At 52.1% G+C, this 26,103-nt stretch overlaps 1 protein-coding gene across 11 annotated transcripts in view; it reads left to right on the top strand.

Annotated features, from left to right (window-relative positions):
- Nucleotides 1–3,457: 3,457 nt before the first annotated feature.
- The window catches only part of ndrg4 (NDRG family member 4), a 38,001-nt gene continuing 15,355 nt past the window's right edge, over nucleotides 3,458–26,103 (top strand). For 2 of the 11 annotated variants that reach the window (XM_035396330.1, XM_035396328.1), the window contains exons 1-5: nucleotides 3,459–3,642; nucleotides 16,125–16,218; nucleotides 16,791–16,979; nucleotides 17,913–17,951; nucleotides 24,584–24,689. In XM_035396330.1, the coding sequence (XP_035252221.1) occupies nucleotides 16,138–16,218; nucleotides 16,791–16,979; nucleotides 17,913–17,951; nucleotides 24,584–24,689 (415 nt within the window). In that variant the 5' untranslated portion in view covers nucleotides 3,459–3,642; nucleotides 16,125–16,137. Of the gene's footprint in view, nucleotides 3,643–5,676; nucleotides 5,751–16,124; nucleotides 16,219–16,790; nucleotides 16,980–17,912; nucleotides 17,952–22,488; nucleotides 22,871–24,583; nucleotides 24,690–26,103 lie in introns of those variants that run through there. The other 9 variants (XM_035396333.1, XM_035396332.1, XM_035396338.1 and 6 more) reach the window with 9 other exon arrangements.

Here is a 26,103-nt window from a genome sequence, read left to right as displayed (position 1 = left end):
GAATGTTGACAGCTTTAATATTCGTCCCTACCGTGGAACGTCTTCCATTATCTGCGAGGTTCTGGAGCAGGGGAAGAGTAGAGGTCTGGAGCTGCGAAATGGTGTGGATTGAGGGCGGAGCCTGGCTACCGCATCCACAGGAGCCCCCCCTGTACCCCCAGAATCTGTCCACCCGGCCAGTTTCCCCCTCCCCGTCGCCAAGCTAGGACAGACTCATAAACCAGACTGGCTGCTGGGTAATGGAGTCGTCTTGTTTCTGAAGCGCTGACCCCTGTCAGTTAATCCAGGTCTTGAGCTGGGCCCGGGGAATGGCACTGTGCGAAAATCCCTCCATTTCAATGAGTGCTAATGTGAAAGCTCTCTGTGGAGAGCATAGATTCTGTGCGGGGTTTTTTTTTTGCAGTCATATTGAGGGAGAGAGAGAGGGAAGTGGGTGGCTTGTGTGTCTTCTGAACAGTGTTTAATTAAGCAAATGTAAAATTGGAACAAGCGCGTCCACACACATTCTCTTGCTCTCTCTTTTTCTCTCTCTCTCTCTCTCACTCTCACCCCTCTCTCTCTTGCTCTCTCTCTCTCTCCCCCTCCCTCAGTAAAGACTGGCTCAGGCTACTTGGGATTCTGTATGGACTTACATGCACTCCCTTATATAACCGCTCTCACTGTCTTCCAACTGCAGTATAAAATAAGCACGGTGGACCCTCTGTCATTGTCCCCGTCTGAATGTGCCCAGCAGTCTGTCTCACTCTCTTTCATTCTGTCTCTTTCTCTCTCTTTCTCTCTCTCTATCTTCCTCTCCAGGGAAAACAGAACAGCAGCATACATGACCTCAGCGTGCTTGTGCACGCACACGCACACAGATGCACGCACAGACGTTTAAATACTACATTGTTTGTTTAACGGTAGTCTGGATGGGCTATTGATTTTCCAGATGGTTGAGGGAGAACGAGAGGGAGGGAGCAGCATTGTGTGGGCGTGTAAAGTGTTTGGGTTTAAATCTCTGTCTGGGTGTCTAGTTTTTTTTTTTTTTTTTCAATAAAAATGCATCCTGACTAGCAACCAATGAAATATTAGCTTTGGGGGACTTGTCCATCTTTCTCTCTCTCGCTTTGTATCTCATAAATATTCTTTATTATTATAACAAAAGAGCTTGTGAATCCGACAAGTATTTGCTGCCTTGAAAACACGTCAGTTACATGCTATCCACACAGATGCGCACGCTCATGCATACAGCGACACACACACTATTTAGCTTTTTGCTCTTGGTGTTGGTACCTGTGTGAAGTATTCTGCAGCAGGGGCAGTTGGGCGTGCGGCAGAGACCGTCTCTAATGGGACTCCATTTTAAAAGTCCTGAAGGCGTTTGCTGGCTACTGGAGTATGACGCAAGGTCTGGCGGTCAGCATTACAGCATCCCGGTTTGATGTAGGGAGACCGTAACGATGTTTTGATATGATAGCGGTCCACTGGAAAAGCCATTTTGGAGAACGGCTACCTGGAGGCAGGATTTCTGGCCCCTTTTAGCTTTCTTCCTGAACACCGGTCGCCTGAGATGGAGCCCGTATCAGTTATATTGCGCACTAGGTCCTTGTGTATACACACTGTGAATGAGCTGCGGAGGTCCTCGAATGTGGCTTATATTTTATAGCAAAGCATGGTGACTGAGCTGACCCTATCCCTGGGTAGGAGGAGCCTGAGCTGGCCCCGACCCTGGGTAGGAGGTGATTGAGCTGGCTCCCGCCCCTGGGTGGGAGGAGACTGAGTTGGTCCCACCCCTGGGTAGGAGGAGCCTGAGCTGGCCCCGCCCCTGGGTAGGAGGTGATTGAGCTGGCTCCCGCCCCTGGGTAGGAGGTGATTGAGCTGGCTCCCCCCCCCCGGGTAGGAGGAGACTGAGCTGGCTTTGCCCCTGAGTAGGAGGAGACTGAGCTGGCCCTGCCCCTGAGTAGGAGGAGACTGAGCTGGCCCTGCCCCTGAGTAGGAGGAGACTGAGCTGGCCCCGCCCCTGAGTAGGAGGAGACTGAGCTGGCCCTGCCCCTGAGTAGGAGGAGACTGAGCTGGCCCTGCCCCTGAGTAGGAGGAGACTGAGCTGGCCCTGCCCCTGAGTAGGAGGAGACTGAGCTGGCCCCGCCCCTGAGTAGGAGGAGACTGAGCTGGCCCTGCCCCTGAGTAGGAGGAGACTGAGCTGGCCCTGCCCCTGAGTAGGAGGAGACTGAGCTGGCTTTGCCCCTGAGTAGGAGGAGACTGAGCTGGCCCTGCCCCTGAGTAGGAGGAGACTGAGCTGGCCCTGCCCCGGAGTAGGAGGAGACTGAGCTGGCCCTGCCCCTGAGTAGGAGGAGACTGAGCTGGCTTTGCCCCTGAGTAGGAGGAGACTGAGCTGGCCCTGCCCCTGAGTAGGAGGAGACTGAGCTGGCCCTGCCCCTGAGTAGGAGGAGACTGAGCTGGCCCCGCCCCTGAGTAGGAGGAGACTGAGCTGGCCCTGCCCCTGAGTAGGAGGAGACTGAGCTGGCCCTGCCCCTGAGTAGGAGGAGACTGAGCTGGCCCTGCCCCTGAGTAGGAGGAGACTGAGCTGGCCCTGCCCCTGAGTAGGAGGAGACTGAGCTGGCTTTGCCCCTGAGTAGGAGGAGACTGAGCTGGCCCTGCCCCTGAGTAGGAGGAGACTGAGCTGGCCCTGCCCCTGAGTAGGAGGAGACTGAGCTGGCTTTGCCCCTGGGTAGGAGGAGACTGAGCTGGCCCCTCCCATGGGTAGGAGGAGACTGAGCTGGCCCCACCCCTGGGTAGGAGGAGACTGAGCTGGCCCCACCCCTGGGTAGGAGGAGACTGAGCTGGCCCCTCCCCTGAGTAGGAGGAGACTGAGCTGGGCCCGCCCCTGAGTCAGAGAAGCTCTGGTTTTTGCCCTTCACCAGTCCCAGTCGTCCTGGTGCTCATTCTCCGTTTGAGAGCAGTCGTGTGGTGCCTTTCTTTGATTTGTTTTTGCATGTCCTTCACACACACGTCATAACACTGAAAAAAAGACACCATGGAACAGTGAGTTCCCCTCCCACACCACAAACCAGAAATCACCCCCCCCCCCCTCCCCCCCACCCTTAAAGCTTTCAGCTGGAACATGCTTTACTGGCATTACACAGCGATATTAAACAGTCCTGCTGAAGCAACGATGACAAACACCAGACCAGGCAAGTGCATAATTAAACTCTTGGCAGAAGGGGGTTGTGGGGCTATGTATACCCTTTTACAGTGAAATGATATGTGAATGTGCGTCTCTCTCTTTCTCTCCGTCTGCAATCCCCCTCTCTCCCCGGTCTGAAGCTCTGGTGTCACGGCTGTCAAAGCCGAACCTGCTGCATCATCGAGGATGACACAGGCTCTCAGTTTATCACCGCCGGGAGAGAGAGGAGAGGAGAGCGGGAGGGAGAGGGAGAGGGAGGGGGAGAGAAAGGGAGCGGGGACGAGAGCGAGGGAGAGAGAGAGAGAGAAGGGAGGGCGAGTGATCCAGATAGGAGCATCGTCATCGGGCAGGCAGCCTCGTACGAGCGCGCACGCACACTCACACACACACACACACACGAGGAGGAAAAAAGCAAGAGGCGAACGCACAGACGGCAGCACCCGGGCGGCAGCGAATAAGCGAATCCCAAACCGTGACAGGTAAGAGCAGATTCCCCCTTTCCCTCTCTTGCGCGAGAGCTCTGCTGGGGCTGCGGGCTGGCTGGCGTGCGGGCGGTGGTTGGTTGGGGGCGCACGGGCGGGTGTTTGGAGTGGTACTTTGGGGACTCGGACAGACGTAACGTACAGTATAGTTAGGACGGAGGCAAAGAGGAGGAGGAGGAGGGAGAGGAAGAGTGGTTCTCCGGAGAGAGGCGTCGCCGTTCGCCGTGGCGCTCGCCCTCTGCAGCGGCACTAGCGGGCACGGGCTGGCGGTTGGCGAGGGCGGTGATTTATGGCCGCGGCTAAGCGGCCGATGCGACACCTGCAGAGGGGAGCGCACGGCGGCGTGCAGCAGGGCAGCGGCGGGCGCCCGCCGCCGCCGCCACGGCGACGGCCGTTTAAACAGACCCGTCAACACGAAGGCTGAACGAGCCCCGCGCGCGAACGCCGTTTCGCAGAGACGGTTCGCCTCGCCTCCGAGGTTCACTTTCCGCGAGTTCAGGGACCTGTAAACACGGAGCGGAACTCCACGGCACGGACGAGAGAACTCGAGGTTCCCCCCCCCCCCTCCGACGGCTGTTAGTCCAGTGCCAGTCTTCAGCGACCTGCTTAGCATCAGTCTGATTGTCGCTAACGCGAGTGCCAATGCACGTCTCTCTCCCCCTCCCAAACCCCACCCCCCACCCCCCCTCCCCTCTGGCTTGACAGTGTCTGGTCGGACGCCAGGTCGTTAAACTCTGGAAGTTTCTGTCCTTCCCTAGGGGTCTTGTGTTTGTCCGCCGCGGTGACCTGCTGTGCTCTTCCAAGAGGAACTCTCCCGTGGGTTTGCATCTCCGGCTCTCTTGGTTAGAGACCGGTTTAACCCTGAAGCCGCGTGTCGCCGGTGAAGAAAGGAAGCAGGTTAATTTCGGTGCGTGGAGTCAGCGTAGAAGACAGAGCCAGCCGTCCGTGGGTACAGACCAGGCTTTCCGCACGAGCCGTGACACACTTTGTGTGGCGCTGAATGTTAAATTCTGCTTTATTTGGACGGCCCTTTTTCACAGAGACGCTGTCACAAACAGGCTTTACGGTAGGACTATAAAAGGAAATTGGGCACAAAACCAGGCCCTAAACCACAAAAAGCAAGCCTTTGAGGTAAGAAAAAAAAAAACCTCAGTTGGAAAAAACAACTACTCAAAAGGTGGTGAGAAAAAGCTCAGTATTTTACCCCCAGCCCTTCCAGTTGAAATTAATTTAAGTTGCGAGCTACTGCAGTACATTCAGTAAAATCTTCTAGTGCGCTACAGTATGTTTAATAAAATCCCCGAATGCACTGCAACATTCTATTTATAGCCACCGTGTACAACGCTGTGAATGAGCAAAAACATTCGATCTACTGCCGTTAATGTCACGTAAATGATTAATTTTCTGGTGTAAATAATGTCTATTTTTAGAGACCCCTGCGTGTCCGACAGTCTGCGTTTGGAGTGTCACTGTCACTCCGTGCACACGATATCAGTCGCCGATGGAAGCGATAAGCCTTTTCCAAGAGCCACCGCCTGGCTGTTTGTTATGAGGAGGCAGAGAGAGCAGTAAACTCGTGTTAGTCACGGCTGTTTGTGGGGAGCGGCTGAGCCAGGGTCTCCTGCGCCCACAGGCTGTGACTCTGGGTGGCGCGTGGCAGGCAGCTGCTGGGCTCTGGCCAATGTATTGTTCTGTTTGTGTAGATCTGGCCTAGATTGTTGTGGAAGTTCTCCTCAAAGGCCTTGCCCAATGTGTTATTGTGTTCGGGTAGATGGGGTCTAGATTGTTCTGGAAGTTCTCCTCAAAGACTTGCCCAATGTGTTATTGTTTGCGTAGATGGGGCCTTGATTGTTCTAGACGTTCTACTCAAAGACTTGCCCAGTGTGTTATTGTGTTTGCGTAGATGGAGTCTAGATTGTTGTGGAAGTTCTCCTCAAAGGCTTGCCCAATGTGTTCTGTTTGCGTTGATGGGGCCTGGATTGTTGTGGAAGTTCTCAAAGCCTTGCCCAATGTGTTGTTCTGTTTGTGTAGATGGGGCCTGGATTGTTGTGGAAGTTCTCCTCAAAGGCTTGCTGCACTGTCTCTCACAGCGTGCTGCAGACCATGTAGGTAGGGCCGACGCACTGCCTGCTCTCCCGGCTGCTTCGCATGGTTTCCTTTGGCATCCTGTTCCACCTCTTCCATTGCTCCAGTCTTTATGTCCAGTCACGGGCCAGTCGTTGAGGAGGGACTCGGCCGCGAGCCAACCACGGCAGAGCACTGGAGCGAGGCTGAGGTCATGAGCCAATCACAGCAGAGCACTGGAGTGAAACTGGGGCCATGAGCCTGTCACAACAGAGCGCTGGCGTAAGACTCAGGCCCGTGAGCCAATCACTGCAGAACAGTGGACTGACTTAGGCCATGAGCCAGTTGCACTAGAGCACCGGAAATAGACTTAGGCCACGACCCACCTAATGATGAGCCACTGTAGCTGAGTGGTGGGTCATGACCTTGGTGAGGGACCAATCGCTTTAGGGCATCTGACCGATGGTCAGGTCATGGACCAATCATTGCGCAGTGCTGCTCTGTGGTTGGTAAGGTGTGGTCTGTGGGCGTAGTTCCTTGCCAGGGATTCCCTGGTCACAGGAGCAGAATGGTACCGGAATGTTCTGTGTGTAGCATGGGTGAAATCTGAGCTGTTTCAGCACATCATTTCTCATACCTGTCATGTGCTTCTGTTTTTCATTTTTGTAGTAGTGGTATGGCTGGTGTGGCCAGGTGTGGCTGGGGATTGCGGGTGCATCACCTTATTTCTTGCCTTTCAAAACAGCAGAAAAGAGATGTTGAGATCAGCAGAGGGCTTAGAGGGAGAAGTAGTAGAGAGAGAGTGAGGTCGTTTGGTGAGGTGGGGGGGGGGGGGGGTTGGGGTGGTACACTGTGGTGTGGTTTAGTGTGTTAATACTGTAGCTACTGATAGTTTGGTGGGCCTTTCTTATTGCTGGCCTATCAGTGGAACACTAAAGAGATGTATGTTGATTTTAGCATTTTATCCATCATGTGAAGACATTCCCATAATGCACCTCCTCCCACCTCCCCCAGCTGGAGGCACAGAGCCCCAGTCAGGTCTGGCTCAGGTGAGGAGCTCAGAAGCTCCGTCCTCCTGGTCTAGAGTCTCGCCCTCCCTGGTGCTCATCCCCACCCTCCTGGTCTAGAGCCCCGCCCACCCAGCCTGCTGCCCCACCCTCCCAGCCTGCAGCCCTGCACTGTAGCCCCGCCTTCCCCAGCTTGCAGCCCCGCCCTATAGCCCCGCCCTCCCGGCCTGCAGCCTGCAGTGCCGCAATGGCAGCGGGCTCTCTGGCTCACAGACGCAAGCCTGATAGCATGCTCATTCCTTTTAGGATTTTTGTGATATTTGTGAGATCCAGGCAGGACCTGACGGGGCCTTGCGAAGACTGGTTTGGTAATGAAGGAGTTAACACCTGTCTCCTCTGGTCTGTGGTCTGAAGGGGAGGGGGGGGGGGGCGTCCTGCTGCGCCTCCTTCTGCTGGCTGACCTGGCCCTGCCCTGTAGGCATGGGGGGGGGAAGGTGGGGGGGATCTGGCATCCCAACCGGAGGAGAATGATGGCGGGGGCTTATCGGCGACGGAGCCGGTTTGGCCGCCGGCCCCCCCGTAACGACGGCGCAGGTGCGAGGAGAGCTGCCGCTGGCTCTGGGCTGTGCCGACCTCACCCCGCGTCCTTACCGCGGCACGCCTTCGCCTCCGCCATCCAATCACCGCGCGCTTACATCGCCGTACCTTCCGTCTGCCTGAGCCGAGACCGGGGGAGGCAGCAAGGGGTTGCGCGTACGTGTGTGTGTGCACGTTTCGCGTTTGCGCACGAGGCTCGAGTCGTGTGTGTGTGTGTGTGTGTGTGTGTGTGTGTGTGTGTGTGTCCTGGACGGTGAGTATAGCCCCGTTCACACACACGCATCTCGATCCGTAAATGTTCCGCCAATTTCCCGCGTCGCCGTTATGCACGAACAGGAGCAGGAGTCGATTTCCCGCGTAAAGACGTTCCTCCAATTTGCTGGGTCAGGACCTCGATTTATGGAAATCGTCCGCCGAGGCACTGGCGTGAAGAAAAGCAGCAACATTTCCCAGATAAAGCAGGCAGAAGATTACAATGTCCTTACATAAGTCCTTTTGTTTCTGGCACAAAGCCTTTAATGAATACTGAATATTCCCTCTCAACAGTTCTTTCACGAATATGACACTTTGCACATAGAAGATTTTGGAGCTGTATTTTGTGGTTTTCTGAAGCAAATTTGACCATTTATTTTCAGGAATTGAATAAACAGTGTTGTCCTTGCTTGAAATGACTTCATCTATTGTAAGAGTGCCATTACAAAATTGTCATCATTGCCTGAAGGATTGCTGGTGTGCTGTGCACTTCTTCTCCCTGGTAAACATCTGTCAGGCTCTTACAGTTTGAATTGCTTTTTTTACCCAGCGTAGCAAGCTGGCTAGTGTCACATATCAATGGCAAATACATCGAGCTATTTAACTTGGCTAACAGAATTACTTCTGTTGCATTTTTACTGAAAACAACTCCGCGTATAAGCATTGATTTTTTAGCAGATTTGAAACCATGCTTTCATTGTATTCTAATGTTACATATTTGGAAGTATTAACTGTGCTATATTGGCTAAAGATGCTACTGTAAGTGATTTCATAACTATCACTCTTTATTTGTGCTGATTAGATGTACATCTCTCTTATTCATCGAAATGTCTGGCTGTTTTAAAGATGAACTAAGGTTTACATTTGTCCTGCATTGCTTCAGAGTATAGACAGCTTGCCTTGCCTAATGTATCTTGAACGGTCATGTCATGTGTGAACAGACTTGACAAGGAATTTTTGAGTATAGGAGACCTGTGCGGATGGGCAACCACAACACCTAACCCGTATAATTGAACCTGCCAATTTTGCGGGTTCCATGTGTGAAAGGAGCTTGTCAGGCGTATATGCGTGTGTGTATGGTCTAGTGTGTGTCAGTGTTTGTGAATGTGCCATTGGGTTGGGAGCGGGGAAGGGAGGAAAGGAGAGGAGAGAGGCCAGTGTGTTGTCTCTGAGGAAAGAGAGCCCAGAATGTTAACTCTGACTGAAGTGAGAAACCACAAGCCTTTTCTCAGAGGGAAGAGAAACTAGCATGTCAGCTCTAACAAAGGAAAGGGACTAGCACAATTTGCTATCCTTATCTTTAGAGTTTGTTGTATGTGCCTGTGTGTTTGTGTGTGAGTGTGCATGTGTATTTGCGCATGCGTGTTTGTGTGTGTGTGTATTTGCGCATGCGTGTATGTGCGTGTGCGTATGTGTGTGTGTATTTGCACATGCGTGTATGTGTGTGTTTGAGTGTGTGTGTGTGTATTTACGCATGCGTGTTATGTGCGTGTGTGTGTGTGTGTATTTGCGCATGCGTGTTATGTGCGTGTGTGTGTGTGAGCATGCGTGTGTATTTGCACATGCGTGTTATGTGCATTGTTGAGTGTGTGTGTGTATTTGCGCATGCGTGTATGTGCATGTTTGAGTGTGTGTGTGTGTGTGTATTTGCGCATGCGTGTATGTGCATGTTTGAGTGTGTGTGTGTGTGTGTGTATTTGCGCATGCGTGTATGTGCATGTTTGAGTGTGTGTGTGTGTGTGTGTGTGTATTTGCGCATGCGTGTATGTGCGTGTTTGAGTGTGTGTGTGTATTTGCGCATGCGTGTTATGTGCGTGTTTGAGTGTGTGTGTGTGTGTGTGTGTGTGTGTATTTGCGCATGCGTGTATGTGCGTGTTTGAGTGTGTGTGTGTGTGTGTGTGTGTGTGTGTGTATTTGCGCATGCGTGTATGTGCGTGTTTGAGTGCCGGCGTAAACGTGTACGTGACTCGATCTCTCTTCGCCCCTGCACTGGCGTCGGCGCTACACTCTTCTGCTCTCCCTCCATGTCTGCTGTCCCCTGGCAGTGATAATTAACTAAGTGAGAGATTTAATTACATCGCGGAGACGGGATGACTCTGCAGAGCTAACGTTGTTAGGCTTGTGCCGGAGAGCGCGCGCTGGGGCCTGTTCTCCGTCCCGGTCGATGAATAAGTCAGCGCTTTGCTGCAGTTCACCGGCCTTCCCGTTGTGACACGTCACTTTGATTCCTCGCCCTTCGGTTCGGATTCATTTCTGCTGGACGGCGGCTCCCTCGCTCTCTCTCTCTCTTTTGCAGTCTGATTAATTGAACCCCACCACCAACTCTTTAAGTAAATAAATGAACACTGTGACGAAGACGATAGAGTGGAGAAGAAGAAGAACATGTGGTGGGGCTTGTTGGCAGGCGGGGGGGGGGGGGGGCGGGGGGGTGGATTAGTTGAGGGGGGCCTTTGTAAGACTGCGACAGAACTTGGCGAACGCTGCTGCTGGTTGTCATGGTAACAAGTGGTTAGAAGTGCAACCTAGTTAAATATGGACAGATGGGGTGTGTGGGGGGGGGGGGCAGGGTAGACGTATTCTCTTTGATCAAATAAAAGCACAACCAGCCGTTTTTTTCCCCCCACCTGAGGACAGGCGACCTTACCGCATCGGTGTCATACGCTGTAACAGTTTGGCAGGTCCCGCCAGGCATGACGCCAGGGACCTCGCTTTCTGAAAACTCTCCAGTCGGATCGCGGAGTTAGGACTCGCTCTGTACATTTGCGCCGGGACAGTGAGGTTTAATGGACCCGAGCACTGAGCCATTCTCTGTCATGTCGCTGATATGCGTCCCCCCCTGAGAAGGCTGAGCTCGCCCAAGCCAAGCGCTGCCGGGCCCGTTTAGTGCCAGTCAGTGAGTCGCCGGCCAGCCCGTCCTCACGAGCTCCTGCTGCTTCTGAACATCCATCCAGATTTTATTTGCTGCTTTTAGCTGGGCGCTGATGCTGTACGTACAAATTCACGTACGCTAAATAATCCGTTTGGAAACCATGCAACGAGGAACCTACTTCCAAGGAATATTGAGAACAGATTTATTTTACTGTTCCCAGGAGTACTGACAACACACGATAAACCCGCCATTATTCTGTGGTCTGTGAAACCTCGCTTTAATGTCAGTGGTGTAATACATCGACCTCTGTAGTTACGGGGGTGCTGATGATGCGTTCTTTGGCTTGCATCCATCCAATAAAATTCTGACAGGATGTTTACAGGTTAGAAAGCCTGAAACCTTGGCAGTCTCTTTGTACCTGTCACATCTGGGACGTTTCCTGGGACGTGTGCAGATGTACTTCGGAGAATACGGACGCCCTGTGAGCTACGCCTTCCTGCATCTCGCCGACACCCTCGCCAACCGGCTGCGCTGAATCAGAGCGTTCCGAGCGTTCGGTCGTTTCCCGCGGAAGGTGGCCGTTCCGGAAACGATTCCCAGGCGTCGTCGGGAGAGGAGAACGGGCGAGACGAAGGCGGACGCGTCTCTCCGACGCGCCGTCCTCTCAGGCGGACGTCTTGCTGAGGTCTGAAGTGCATTTGCAGTGCATTACGGGCATTTAGCAGACGCTCTCATCCAGAGCGGCTTACTCAACGTTTTACACAGCAATTCACATTGCATCCATTTATACGGTAAGATATATGGTGAAGCAACGCGGGTTAAGTCCGTTGCTCAAGGGCACGAAGGCAGTGTCCAGCCCGAGGATCGAACCCGTGACCTTTAGCACCTTGCCTACACCTTATACTACACCGCCGCCCAACAGCAGGAGTAGACAGCCCACCCCTTTGTAGCCGTCTTGCTTCAGTTTGCACCCACAGTGCTGTCGCATCTCCATCGGAGGCCTCACGCACAATACGACCCAAACCGCACTTGAAGTCTTGACGCAGAAGTACTGCGCTTTCTCCGTGCAGCTTGCAGCGGGCGATGAAGAGTGCGCTTTTGACGATCGTCTGCGCTGATCACACGTGACGCGCTGGAGCGCTGGAGTCGGCACGCTGCTCCTGGGAGCTGCAGGATGTGCCTGTGCGCATGAGCTCGTTCAGGAAGTAATATTTTCTGTAAACGGAGAGGAGCAGGAACATTGCAAATGGAGGGGAAATAGATTGGTGACCCCATGTTCAGTCCGTGCCTCGGAAAGAACATCCCATTGATAATCTGTTTAACAGCCATTACGGCTCCAAATCCCCTCATTGCCAAATAGCATTCAGTTATTTTGACGGCCATTATGGCTCTAAATCCCCTCCTCACGGGATAACATTCAGTCTTTTTTTTACAGCCATTATGGCTCAAAATCCTTCCCCCACTGATAAAATTCAATGGACAGGAAGTAGGCCTGTGTGATCCATTCGTGGGCTTCACTGTGCAAGCGTTAGAAATAATTACAAACACAAGTTAAGCCCCATATATCAAGGCACATTCGCAGAATATGAGGGCTTTGAACACGACGGCCCTGTTTCATTAGTGATTCACTTCCAGAAGGAAATGGGGATAGGCAAATTTTTTATTGACAAAGAGGGAGAGAGTGAAAAAGAACACGATACATTTTTGACTTTTTAAAACAATGTTTTATTAATAATCCAGGGTAGGCCTGGGTGTTATTGATGACCTAGTTTTAAAAAACTGTCACAGCGATCCTGTGGAGACATTATATAAAATGTGCAAAAAAGGCAGAAAGGAATAAGAAATCGATGTGCAGATGTCAGATTTGTGCGCTGCTGTCTTCCACATGGAACATAGCCTGCCTTTTATGCTCCGCCCATTTTCAAAGGCATGTTATGTTCCTGAGTGTAACGTACAGGGTCTATTTTAATCCCTCAGACCGTGAGAAATCTTTGCCGCTTCACTACAACTTTCAAACCTGCTGTATTTGATTCGTTTTGTGCTTTCTGTTACTAACGCCACTCAAACAAGAGAGTGGGACAGAGAATGAGAGAGTTTTTGCATGTATAAGATTGCTTATTTTCAGTCATGGGGGTGAAAAAGAGCATGTATAATTTTGATAGTACAAAGAACGGGGGAAAGCTAAGCCAAAAACAGGTTAAAATAAAAGGAAAGCGCTATGCTCAAAGGAAACTGAGAGAGAGAGAGAGGAAGAAGAATGGTGTGAGAGGGAATATGGGAGAGGGAGGAGGAGGAGGAGGTGGGATTTGGCCACCGTATGCCAGGCTCTCAGACATGATTGGCATGTTAAGTGGGGCCTTGCTGCTGACAGCCGGACACACAGGATGACATCACAGAGGGATCAGTGTTGCCAGACGCTTGCTTTTTTTATCCCCCCCCCACGTCATTTCCAAAAATCCCCCCCTTTCCAATTAATTCTAATGCTAAGACTGCCCCCATACTGTATTTATTTATGTTTATGATACCCCTTACATGGACTGTTACGCTTTCTCAACGTATTACAGATTTGTTGTAATATCTTTATTGGGGAGGTTAGAATAAATCCCCCATTCTTGAAACCCTGGTACAGGTGGCACTGGAAAGCGGGTGGTCGTGCAGGCTGGCACAAGCTGGCAGAGGGGCGGGCGGAGTCGGTGAGTCCAAGACACCAGGGGGGCGTGGCCTTGCCTCGCTGGAAGGTAAACAGGAAAGGGCGGCGGTCCCCCCCTCTGGCTCAGCAATCTGGAGTTATGATTGACCTTTGACCCCCTCCCCCCATACCTCCATTGCAGATGTGTGTTTATCAGAAGGCTTCACGCTCCTGTTGATGTTAACATCAGAGGCTCCGTGCGGGACGGATCCTGCCATCGCTGTTTCTCTTTATTTCCCGCGAAGGCGTGAGCCACAGCCGGGTCCTGAGCCGCCTGACTGTAATTTTTCTAAGTGCTGTCTGCTCTGCACGCGAGGGAGGGAGGGAGGGAGGGAGGGAGGCCCGGCGCTTTCGGCACGGCGGGCCTCTCCGGGAACACGCCGTTTGGTAAGAGGGGAGATTACCGTTTTGCCCCGTGGGAGATTACGGAATTTTGATTACAGTCTTTTTGGGGGGGGGGGGGTGCTCTGAGTCCAGCGCTCGTCTGGCGCCCCGGACTCTGGCCCCGCCTCCCTGCTGTAAGCGACGACCTATCACTCATCCCCCCGCTCTCTGGCTCCGCCCACCGAGGCTCGCGCCTTGACTTCTGCTCGACCTGTTTGTTTCCATGCTGTGAAGTTTGCTCTCGAACGTGTTTGCAACTCCTTATTTCCTTACATGTACTTGTTTGTGTATGTGTGTATGTTTGTGTTACTATGTGATTGAATACAACAGCGCATGCTGAGTTGTGTTTAAGAGTGTGGGTGTATATACTTGTGTGTATAGCTGGGGTTTGTGTAGTATGTGTGTACATTCGTATTTATGTGGTAAGAGTGTGTGCGTGTGCATTTATGGGGGTATGAGTATATGTAAATGCCCATTAATATGTTATAGGAGTGTGTATGTGTATGAGTTTAGAATATGTGTGTGTGTGTGCAAGGCAAAGTATATGTGTGGTGTATGTCCATACGTGTGTGTGAGAATGTGTGAGACAGTATATTGTGTGTATGTGAGTATATGTCAGCTGTGTGAGTGTGTGCGTTTGTGTGTCTGTGAGGCGTGTGAGTGATGCTTTTAGTCAGGTGTGCTAACAGGTAATGTCTCGCCCTAGATCAGCCTGTCCTGCCCGGTGTATTTATGCCCCCTTCCCTGTAATTCTCACTGAATGCTGGTGGATTTGTGCTGCTCCTCCATTGAAACATTAATTAAAATTGATGGAATTCTTTGTGTCTACTGACCTGAGCAGAGCCACTGGGGGGGGGGGGGGGGGGGGGTGGAGTTTAATTATCTTCGGAAGGAAAAGCTCTCTGTGTGATTCCTGGAAATACATCAACCGGCTTGTCCCGATCTCTGAGGGGGCAAGGACCGCGAGTAAACTAAGCCAGAGAGACAGCCACCTGACTGTCTATACCGCCACAATCCACTCTCTCCTAGTGCTGTCTATATCGCCACAGTCCACCTTCTCCTAGTGCTGTCTATACCACCACTATCCACTCTGTCCTACTGCTGTCTATACCGCCACGATCCACCCTCTCCTACTGCTGTCTATACCGCCACGATCCACCCTCTCCTACTGCTGTCTATACCGCCACAATCCACTCTCTCCTAGTGCTGTCTATACCACCACTATCCACCTTCTCCTAGTGCTGTCTATACCGCCACGATCCACCCTCTCCTACTGCTGTCTATACCGCCACAATCCACTCTCTCCTAGTGCTGTCTATACCACCACTATCCACTCTGTCCTACTGCTGTCTATACCGCCACAATCCACCCTCTCCTAGTGCTGTCTATACCGCCACAATACACCCTCTCCTACTGCTGTCTATACCGCCACAATCCACCCTCTCCTAGTGCTATCTATACCGCCACAATCCACTCTCTCCTAGTGCTATCTATACCGCCACAATCCACTCTCTTCTAGTGCTGTCTATACCACCACAATCCACCTTCTCCTAGTGCTGTCTATACCGCCACAATCCACTCTCTCCTAGTGCTGTCTATACCACCACAATCCACTCTGTCCTAGTGCTGTCTATACCGCCACAATCCACCCTCTCCTAGTGCTATCTATACCGCCACAATCCACTCTCTTCTAGTGCTGTCTATACCGCCACAATCCACCCTCTCCTACTGCTGTCTATACCGCCACAATCCACTCTCTCCTAGTGCTGTCTATACCGCCACAATCCACTCTCTCCTAGTGCTGTCTTTACCGCCACAATCCACTCTCTCATAGTGCTGTCTATACCGCCACAATCCACCCTCTCCTAGTGCTGTCTATACCGCCACAATCCACCTTCTCCTACTGCTGTGTATACCGCCACAATCCCCTCTCTCCTAGTGCTGTCTATACCGCCACAATCCACCCTCTCCTAGTGCTGTCTATACCGCCACAATCCACCTTCTCCTAGTGCTGTCTATACCGCCACTATCCACCTTCACCTACTGCTGTGTATACCGCCACAATCCCCTCTCTCCTAGTGCTGTCTATACCGCCACAATCCACCCTCTCCTAGTGCTGTCTATACCGCCACAATCCACCTTCTCCTACTGCTGTCTATACCGCCACAATCCACCTTCTCCTAGTGCTGTCTATACCGCCACAATCCACCTTCTCCTACTGCTGTCTATACCGCCACAATCCACTCTGTCCTACTGCTGTCTATACCGCCACAATCCACCTTCTCCTAGTGCTGTCTATACCGCCACAATCCACCCTCTCCTAGTGCTGTCTATACCGCCACAATCCACCCCCTCCTAGTTCTGTTTATACCATGCTTTCAGTGTTGTTGATAATGAACAAACAAATCTATCTTTTTTTTGCACATACAGAATAAGATTATTATAGTAAGCTCTTTTGTATTGAGTGTGGTGTATGTACACGGATTGGAGTATACGTTGCTGGAGGTGGAGTGGGTGTATGTTGCTGGAGGCGGAGCGGGTTCATATTTGTGGGAGTTGGATGAGAACACGGTATGAGGTGTGCTAACTCAGGTGTGCGTTGCCATGGTTTTTGCAGGTTGCTCTCCAAGATGGCTGGGATGAAGGAGCAGCAGTTCACTGAGGAGAAACCGCTCCTGCCAGAGCAGAAAGCAGGACAGGACTCCGACATGGTGAGAGAGAGCGAGTGTGCGTGCGCGCGTGTGTGTGTGTGTGTGTGTGTGTGTGTGTGTGTGTGTGTATGTGCACGTGTGTGTGCGTTTGCTCTTGCTTCTCTCTAATCTCTCTGCAGTGTGGAGGACAGGCTGACGTATGAGCGGCTAATGTAAGACGAAGAGCGTGACAGAGTGAGAGCGGCATCGACTGAAACGCAGGGAAAGGCAGCAGAGCCACCTGCTGGCCACAACAGCATACATTTCCCAGAATGCACCATAACAGAGAGAAAGGAGCACATTTTGGGGGCAACTTGCTGTGGGGTGTGGGGTGTAGATTTACTCCAGTGCGCAGGGGTGTGCTTCAGACTCACTGGAGGGCCGTTCGGAATGAGAATCCTGCGTGCTGCCCCGCCTACTTCCCCTCCTGCCTCTTGTTGCCTCTTCCCAAGCTCCCCTCTCTTGCTGCTCTGTTACTGCTACTCGCTTGCTGCTTAACCTACGCCCCCCTGGCCCCGCCCCTCCCCCTGGCCCCGCCCAGGTCTCTCAGGTTGCCATGGGCGCAGTAACCTGTCTGTTTGTGTTTGCCGTAGCAGGAGCATGGAGCCGAAGCTCGGTGCGCGAACGCGCCGCCCGCCACCTCCCCCCCGCCCGCCGCCGCCGCCGCCGCCTCCTCCTCCACCACCGCCGCCCCCCCGCCCTCGGCCCGCCCCCACCGGTGGCACGTGTTCGCGCGGCGCTGGCTGCGCGTCACCCGCCATCGCAGCAGCGGGTTCACCCCGGTAATTACTACAAAGACCACAAACCACCACCCTCCCGCCTCCCTCCCCCCCCCCCCCATTTGTGTGGTAACCGTGGAACGTGTCCTCATTGTGACATCACAGACCACGCTCACCCCCCCCCCCCCCCCCCCCCCCTCGCAGCTACGCACTGCCTCCACTCACAATTCCCGTGACAGGAGAGTCTCGTTTATGAAAAGCACCACCTTCCTTGCGGCACAGCGCCCCCCGCTGGTTCGCTGGGGGAGGTTTTTTTTTCTTTCTTTCGGCTGTGGGGTTTTTTTGTGTGAGGACGAGAGGGCGACCTGCTGGCCCGACGCCGCCGCCTTCGCTCCCACAGTCACCGCCATCGCTAACCGCCGTCACTGTCTCTCCCACAGAGCCCTGGGCTCAAGGTAACGGGCCTCTCTGTGGCCTCTCCTCTGCATGAGCACAGCTAACTCTGCATCTGCTGCATCCTAACCCCGCTCCCCTGTCGCTGACGAACCGCTCGGTAACGGCTGCCGTTCACCCTGTGCCCTGGATGCTAACCATGTATTCCTGTTTAACCGCCATCTCCACGCTAACCCTGAATATGTCCCGCCAGAGCCATGCTAACGTGTGACCTTTGATGTTCTGCTGTTTTTCTGGGACTGTGTGACGCCGTGCCTTTCGGGTTCAGGACGCTGGGGCGAGGAGCTCGGCCACGCTTGCGCTCGCATGCGCGGGGCCGCGGGCGAGAGCCGGGAGTCGCCGCTGCGCATTTCCCCTTCCTGTGCGCGCGCTGGGTCGCGCCGATGCCGCTAGAGCGCGGCTCCTGTGACTCCGCCTCCAAAGCGCCCTCACTCTCACTCGATTGGCTGCCGTCCGCGGCGGCCGTCTCGGGTCCGGGGCCCTGCGGCGCCGGTCCGGGTTCTGGCGTGTAATCCAGTGCGTGTCTTTTCTCTCTCTCCGCAGGAAAACTGCGACACCTTTATCTCTCCGGGAGACTGGAAGGTACTGAGGGTCTTCTCTGTGTTTGTCTGTCTGTCCATCTGTCAGTCTGTCTGTCTGTCTGTTTGTTTGTCTCTCTTTGTCTGTCCATCTGTCTGTCTGCCTGTCTCTTTGTCTGTCTGTCTGTCAGTCTCTCTCTCTGTCTGTCTCTCTGTCAGTCTGTTTGTCTGTTTGCCTGTCTCTTTGTCTGTCTGTCAGTCTGTCTCTATGTCTGTCTCTTTGTCTGTCTGTCAGTCTGTCTCTTTGTCTGTCTGTCTCTGTCTATCTGTCTGTCAGTCAGTCTGTCTGTCTCTCTCTCTCTCTCTCTCTCTCTCTTTGTCTGTCTGTCTGTCTCTTTGTCTGAGGATTTTGTGTCATTGGTGAAGAGGAGGAACACTCGCTGCAATGGCGATGCGCTCACCTGCACGTCTCTGCAGCTGTGAAGCTGTTACTTGGTTATAAACTGCCCTCTAGTGGCTGACACAGTGATTACAGCACAATGCGGCAGTTTGGAGCAGCTGCCTGTCCTCCCTGATACTGATCTGAGATTAGTGTGTGTGCTGAGACCTCATGCTGAAAATATGGATGGAGATTGGCACAAGTACAGCCACACAAATATACACACGCACACACACACACCCACACATGCGCACACACACATGCATACACCCGCTCACTCTCATGCACACACACACACCCACATATGTCCACACACACATGCACACACCCACTCACTCTCACACACACACACTCAGAAACACATACACACACATACGTACACACACATGCACACACTCTCTCTCTCTCTCACACACACACACACACACACACACACAAGCGTTGATGTAAAGGGATGAGGTAAGGGCCCTGTCTGTGCTCCAGGGGCGCATGCTATGGTGTGAATGTGCTCCAGCGGGAGGATGTCTTAAAGAAGGAAGGTGTGAGGAAGCAGGGTAGGAGGGCTGAGGGGTGGCTGGAAGAGATGTTAAGTCAAACTTAGGTGTTGATTAACAGAGAAGAATAAAAGAGTAAAGTTTCTGTTGTTACTTTGGTCTAGCTGAACAGACTCACACGCGCACACACACACACACGACACACACATCCATGGAAACGCGCGCGTACATGCACACGCACGCATATACGCACGCGCACGTGTGTGTGCAGGGAGGCAGTACAGCGGTGCTGTTAGTAGCCTTGTTGCCACACCGCAAGACGGTACCGAGTTTGAATCCTGGCCTTTCTGTGTGGAGTTTGTATGATGTTCTCCCCAGTTGCTTTAGGGGTTCCTCTGGGTACTCTAGTTTCCTCCATGCAGGTTAGGTTACGTGGAGAGTCTAAGTTGTCCCTGCGGTGTGAATGTGTGCGGGAATGGTGTGTTGGGCCCTGCGATGGATTACTGACCTATCTGGAGTGTATTCCTGCCTTTCACCCAGCGCATGCTGGGAGAGACTCCAGCCACCCCCCCTCCCAATCTAGCAATATGGACCAGCTAGTGTTAAATTCAGAGACAGAGCTGGCCAAATAAGTGTCTACATAGGGCCCCACGACCACTATGGGCCCCCCTAATTACTTTAAAACATATACGCTATATGACCAAAAGTATCTGGACACCCCTTGGCCTGGGGCTGTTTTCATGGTTTGGGCTAGGCCCCTTAGTTCCAGTGAAGGCAAATCTTAATGCAATGACATTCTAGACGATTCTGTGCTTCCTACTTTGTGGCAACAGTCTGAGGAAGGCCCTTCCTGTTTCAGCATGACAATGCCCCCCAGGTCCATAAAGAAGTGGTTTTGTCGAGAATAGTGTGGAAGTACTTCACTGGCCTGCGCAGAGCCCCGACCTCAACCCCATCCAACACCTTTGGGATCAGTTGGAAAGCCAGCTGCGAGCCAGGCCTAATCACCCATTCAGTGCCTGACCTCACTAAAGCTCTTCTGGCTAAATGGAAACAAATCCCTGCAGCAATGCTCTAACATCTACTATAAAGCCTTCCCAGAAGAGTGGAGGTTGTTATTGCTGCAAAGGGTGGACCAACTCCATATTAATGCTCATAATTTTGGATGAGACGCTGGATGTCAGGTGTCCACACACTTTTGGTCTTGTAGTGTACATTATTTATTATGCTGGGCTGGGAGGGATAATCAGATCTTGCTTAGGGCCCCTCAAAGTCTGCAGCTGGTGCTGAACAGAGCCGTTAGTTTGAGGCGGTCTGAAACACTCGCTGACTCGGGTCAGTTGGGGGATCTGTGGCGTGCGGAGACCGGTCGGGGGGGGCGGGTCTGTGGAGGACGTGCCACCGCAGGTCTCCTGACCTTTTATGAGCAGCGGGGGTTCGGGGAGGGGCCACCATGCAGAGGTCAGTTCTGCTTTCAGAGAGAGGGGAGACAGAGAGATCGGGGGGGGGGGGGGGGGGCAGCAGAGAGAGAGAGAGGGAGAGATCACAACTCTTACATCATAAAAAGTCAATTTGATTAAATTTTTATTAAATTCCGGCAGGTTTTCCTGTGCCAGGTTTCTGAATAAAAACTGATTCTAAAATTCATTGCACTTGCAGAAATGAGTGAAGGAGCACTTTTTGGGGTGAGGCACTCTCAGCCCCTCCACCTGCAGCGTCATCACTGCTTTCCCTCCACTAAGCCCGAGCTGATTGGCTCTCCTGTGGAAGAGGGCTGTTGGGAGTGGCCCAGCACCATTAGGCGACTTTTAATTGCCATTAGGCGACTTCCTCACTTCACGTGAGCAGGTAATAAGGTACCTTAAAGTACAGGGAATTGGCAAGAAAGTCTCCTCAATCAACTGGTCTTGAAACTTACTGATTTACTACCCCACGCTAGCAATATTAAATCGAACCAAAGATTCTCATTTGTTATATTGGGTGAATGAAACTAAAACGTAAAGCAAATTCGGTAGCTTTCAGGCCCTAAAACATCACTACACATTGGCAGAGAATCTCCCAGCCAAACACAATCTCCTAATTGAACTTGAGAGAGGGAGAGAGAATGAGTTCAGTTTTGCCAGAAAACTTTATTTGGTCGTTAAGCAGAGCGTAAGCAGAGCCCCATATTACAGCAAAATGAGAATACAGACTATTTGCACAGATTTTAAGACCTCCCTCAGTCCCCCTAGTTAAAATACACAGATCAGGAACCAAAGGAGCCCACACTGAGCAAAGACAAGAGCCCAAAAAAACATGTTAAATTTAAAATGGAGGCTCATTCCCCTTCACCGTAGGGAAGAGATTCCACCTTCCTGATGTGCCAAAATTCACTAAAAATGTACACATCTCTCATCACTTTGTGAGAACTGTTCTTTAATGATCTCAAAAGTTTCTGATCGACGTGCTCACCAGGAGCGCGACAGTACAGTCTGTCTCCGGCTGATGAACATGCCCTGTCATTAGAGGGGGGGGTGGGGGGGGGGGGGGGGGCTGGTGGGAGAGAGGAAGTAGAGACAGCGGGATGGGGGCTTGTTTTTTTTGCGGAGACGGGGCGGTGTTGAGTCAGCGGGGAGCGGGTTAATCTCCCTTCCGCGGAGCGCAAGACCGAAAGAGGGGAAGGGAGTGACAGACCCGCTGCGTCAGCACGAGGGGTGTTAATATCCCTGTGAGCGGGAGCGAGGGAGCGGGGGGCAGAGGCAGGGAGGGACGGAGGGAGAGATAGAGAGAGGGATTTCTGTGAATGAGTCCTCTGCGGCCGTGTGCGAAGCGGTGAAGCGCAGGGGCGAGGCCGGCGGACTGCGCTGGGCGGGCGGACGCGCGTTAGCTTGCGCAGAGCTGCGCAGTCGCGCTCCCTCTGCGGGAGCGTGTGCAGAGCTGCCCGTGAGCCTGAGAGTTTGGCTGTGTGCGCTCTCTCAAATCCACCGTCCTTTTATATGCACAAGAGATGCATCTTGCGTACATGTGTGGGAGCAAGTTTGTGCATGTGTGGGTATGTGTGTGTGTGTGTGAATGTGTGTGTGTACGTGTGTATGTGTTTGTTTTCTGAGTGCATGTGTGGGTTTGTGTGTGTCTGTGTTTGTTTGTGTGGGTTTGTGTGTGTCTGTGTTTGTGTGTGCATGTGTGGGTTTGTGTGTATATGTGTGTGTTTGTGTGTGCATGTGTGGGTTTGTGTGTGTCTGTGTTTGTTTGTGTGTGCATGTGTGGGTGTGTGTGTGTGTGTGTGTGTTTGTGTGTGCAGGTGTGGGTTTGTGTGTATATGTGTGTGTCTGTGTTTGTTTGTGTGTGCATGTGTGGGTTTGTGTGTGTCTGTGTTTGTTTGTGTGGGTTTGTGTGTGTCTGTGTTTGTGTGTGCATGTGTGGGTTTGTGTGTATATGTGTGTGTTTGTGTGTGCATGTGTGGGTTTGTGTGTGTCTGTGTTTGTTTGTGTGTGCATGTGTGGGTGTGTGTGTGTGTGTGTGTGTTTGTGTGTGCAGGTGTGGGTTTGTGTGTATATGTGTGTGTCTGTGTTTGTTTGTGTGTGCATGTGTGGGTTTGTGTGTATATGTGTGTGTCTGTGTTTGTTTTTTGAGTGTATGTGTGGGTTTGTGTGTGTGTTCATGCGCTGGTCTCAGGTCAGTAGGATGAGCCTTTGCGATGGTGCTGAGGAGAGAGAGAGGAGAACAGTGGAGGAATGCGGGGGGGGCCGCTAGCCAATCAGGAGCAGGGACTCAGCCCCGGCGTCCAATGAGAGCGCGGCAGAGCCCCCCCGTGGTGGGATACATAAGGCACCGGGGGAGGGGAGGGAGCAGCGGCACTGCAGAACCGAGCGCGAGCGCGAGGCAGGACCAGACAAAGGGACGACATCACCACCCAGCTCGGCTGCGGCAGCCAAGACCTAGTCTGATCCCAGAGAGGAACGGCTCCCTCCCTCCGTCTGCCCGTCCGTCCGTCTGTCCTCCTCCGCTCTTCCTCCTCTCCGCCATCGCGCTCGCGCCCAACTAGCAACCATGCCTGAGTGCTGGGATGGGGTGAGTCTGCAGGGCTGTGTGTGTGTGTGTGTGTGTGTGTGTGCATGTGCCCGCGTGCGTGTTTTCTGTTGTGTGTTTGTGTATATTTTAGTGTGTGAGTATTTTTATTTATGCCTGTATTTTGTGTGTGCGTTTTCCTGTCTTTGTGTATATGCATATTTATGTGTGCGTGCGTGCGTGTGTGTGTGCGTGCATATATGTGTGTGTGTGTGTGTGTGTGTGTATTAGTATGTGCAAGGTCTTTTGTTTAGCCCATCAGAATGTGCCAGATGTCCCTGTTCTGTCTGTGTGTTATCAACCCCCTGACTCTAACCCCACTTATCTCTGACCTTATTTTCATATTGCACGGGACCATGGGAGGGGGAGGGGGGGCTGCTGTATGTTTAAGTGGATGTGTTGTTTCTCCTGAGCTAAATATATAGAGCGCTCGTGGTTGCCATGGAATGTTTATGAGGACATTTCTGTACGATTTTTTCCCCCGACGTTTACCAGCGACAGAAAAACGTCGGCGGAACAAAGAGAGTGCGTTCGAGCTCCTGCACGCGGTGCTGCAGCACGCAGTGCACTCGCTGACACACTGACACACTGAAGACGCACTGCTGACACGCGCAGCGCGCACGCGGTCACGTCGACACGCCTGCCTGCTGTCGGAATGCAGTCTGAGAGCGCCTGGAATGGCTGATGTCATCCCGCACCTGTCTGTCTGTCCGTCAGTCTGTCCGTCTGTCCGTCAGTCTGTCTGTCTGTCTGTCCGTCTGTCTGTCTGTCCTGTCGCGATGCTCAGCTGGCGCTTGTCATCATTTGTCAGATGAAGATAATCCTCAGCCTTGTCATACACATACACACACTCACGCACATGCACACACACACACACACACACATTCATGGTGTAGGAAGAAGAGAACTGGAGACACCAGCCTGGTCTGTCCAGATTGAAAAATCTATGACCTTGAAATAAAAATGGAGAGAGAGAAAGAGAGGATGTGAGAAAGGGAGTGAAAGAAAGGGGGGATAGAAAAAGAGTGATAAATCATTGAAGGTCATTTCCTCATTGGCTCTCTGTGTGTGCATGTGGATGTGTTCACTGTGTCCTAGATCTGTGCGTGAAATTTTCTGCAGTTGAATGTGATTATGTTGAACACGTGGTGCTTTGTCCACATAAACATTCTTAATTCCCTGTCTGTGTGTTCTGTGTGAACAGCTTTTGTATATTTTTATTTTATTGACTTAGATTTTTATTATTATTATTATTATTATTGGTTGGCTCTGTGCTGCGATATTAGATATATGCAGGTCAGTGTTCAGTTTGGTTCTGTGTTGAGTGTACAGGTCAGTGTTCAGTTTGGTTCTATGCTGAATGTGCAGGGCAGTGTTCAGTTTGGGGTCTGTGTTGGGTGAGCAAGTCGGTGTTCAATTTTGGATGTGTGTTGAATGTACAGCTCAGTGTTCAGTTTGAGGACTGTGTTGAGTGTACAGGTCAGTGTTCAGTTTGAGGTCTGTGTTGAGTGTACAGGTCAGTGTTCAGTGTGAGGTCTGTGTTGGGTGTGCAGGTCAGTGTTCAGTTTGGGGTCTGTATTGAGTGTGCAGGTCGGTGTTCAATTTGGGGTTTGTGTTGGGTGTGCAGGTCAGTGTTCAGTTTGAGGTCTGTGTTGAGTCTCGGCAGGCCAGAATGGCAGTATCCTGTGGCTCATGTGCTCGCTGTTCTTTCTGCAGGAACATGATATCGACACCCCCTATGGCATGCTCCACGTAGTCATCCGGGGGGCGCCCAAGGGGAACAAGCCTGCTATCCTCACCTACCACGATGTGGGGCTCAACCGTAAGCATTCTGCTCCTGTGTGTGTCTGTGTGTGTGTGCGTGTGCATGCGTGTGTGCGTGCGTGTGTGCGTGCGTATGCGTGTGCGTGTGTGTGTGGGTGCGTGTGCATGTGTGTATGGGTGTCTGTATGTGCGGGTGTATGTGCATGTGTGTGTGTGTGTGTGTGTGTGTGTGTGTGTGTCCGTGTACGTACACATGTAATATTTAACCCTATATAGTTACTGGTCCTCTAATATCACACCGAAGCAATGACCAGAGTAAAAGCCATGTTTGCCATTGTTGTGAATGGGTGAACCCGCATTATCCGACCAGGGTTCACCACCCTGGTCATGACATTGGTTTAACACAAGTTTGACCAAGCTCAGTTTCAGTATAAAAGGGGGTGGCATGGGTTGGACTACTCTATGCAGCAGTTAGCTGACCAGCCTGCTATGTTTTCTTGTGTTTAACTGCAAAAACGATGTTCCAAAACTTTTATTCAGTGGATGGAACCCATACTCATGTAAAGGTAGGCTATATGAGAACCATATGACTCAGAAATTAATTTAATTTTCATTAGCTAGATTCACCCAAGAAGAGCATTGCTCAGTTTTCACAGATACATATGTAATGGTGAATATTACATAACTAATTATACTCAAAATGTCTTGTGACATAGTTTTTTCATAAATGCATTTGCTAAATTTAGAGCACATCAATAGGCAACTGAGGAGTTAACATACTGGGTTAAGCCGACTTAATAGCAAACTACATTGTATTCGCTAACCAGCTGGCCACTGAACTTATTGAATTAATGGGAAGAACATGTACTTCAAGCAAGCTGGCTATGTTTGTTTTTAATGATGTTGAGAGGCAACAGCCCTCTTCAACACTGTTAAGCATGAAAGTATACTTGTGAACCCAGGTCCTGTGTGAACTGCAAGGACCGAATATCTCATGTCAAGGATGCAGTGTCTCCTGTACCAGAGTGTGGTTCAGGCCCAGGGTACAGTGTCTCCTGTACCAGAGTGTGGTTCAGGTTGAGGGTACAGTGTCTCCTGTACCAGAGTGTGGCTCAGGCTGAGGGTACAGTGTCTCCTGTACCAGAGTGTGGTTCAGGCTGATGGTACAGTGTCTCCTGTACCAGAGTGTGGTTCAGGCCGAGGGTACAGTGTCTCCTGTACCAGAGTGTGGTTCAGGCTGATGGTACAGTGTCTCCTGTACCAGAGTGTGGTTCAGGCCCAGGGTACAGTGTCTCCTGTACCAGAGTGTGGCTCAAGCTGAGGGTACAGTGTCTCCTGTACCAGAGTGTGGTTCAGGCCCAGGGTACAGTGTCTCCTGTACCAGAGTGTGGTTCAGGCCCAGGGTACAGTGTCTCCTGTACCAGAGTGTGGTTCAGGCCCAGGGTACAGTGTCTCCTGTACCAGAGTGTGGT

The sequence above is a fragment of the Anguilla anguilla genome, chromosome 16 (assembly GCF_013347855.1).
Source record: "Anguilla anguilla isolate fAngAng1 chromosome 16, fAngAng1.pri, whole genome shotgun sequence".
NCBI lineage: Eukaryota > Metazoa > Chordata > Actinopteri > Anguilliformes > Anguillidae > Anguilla > Anguilla anguilla.
Note: the sequence above shows the minus strand (reverse complement) of the source record. Positions and strands in the feature narration are given on the sequence as shown.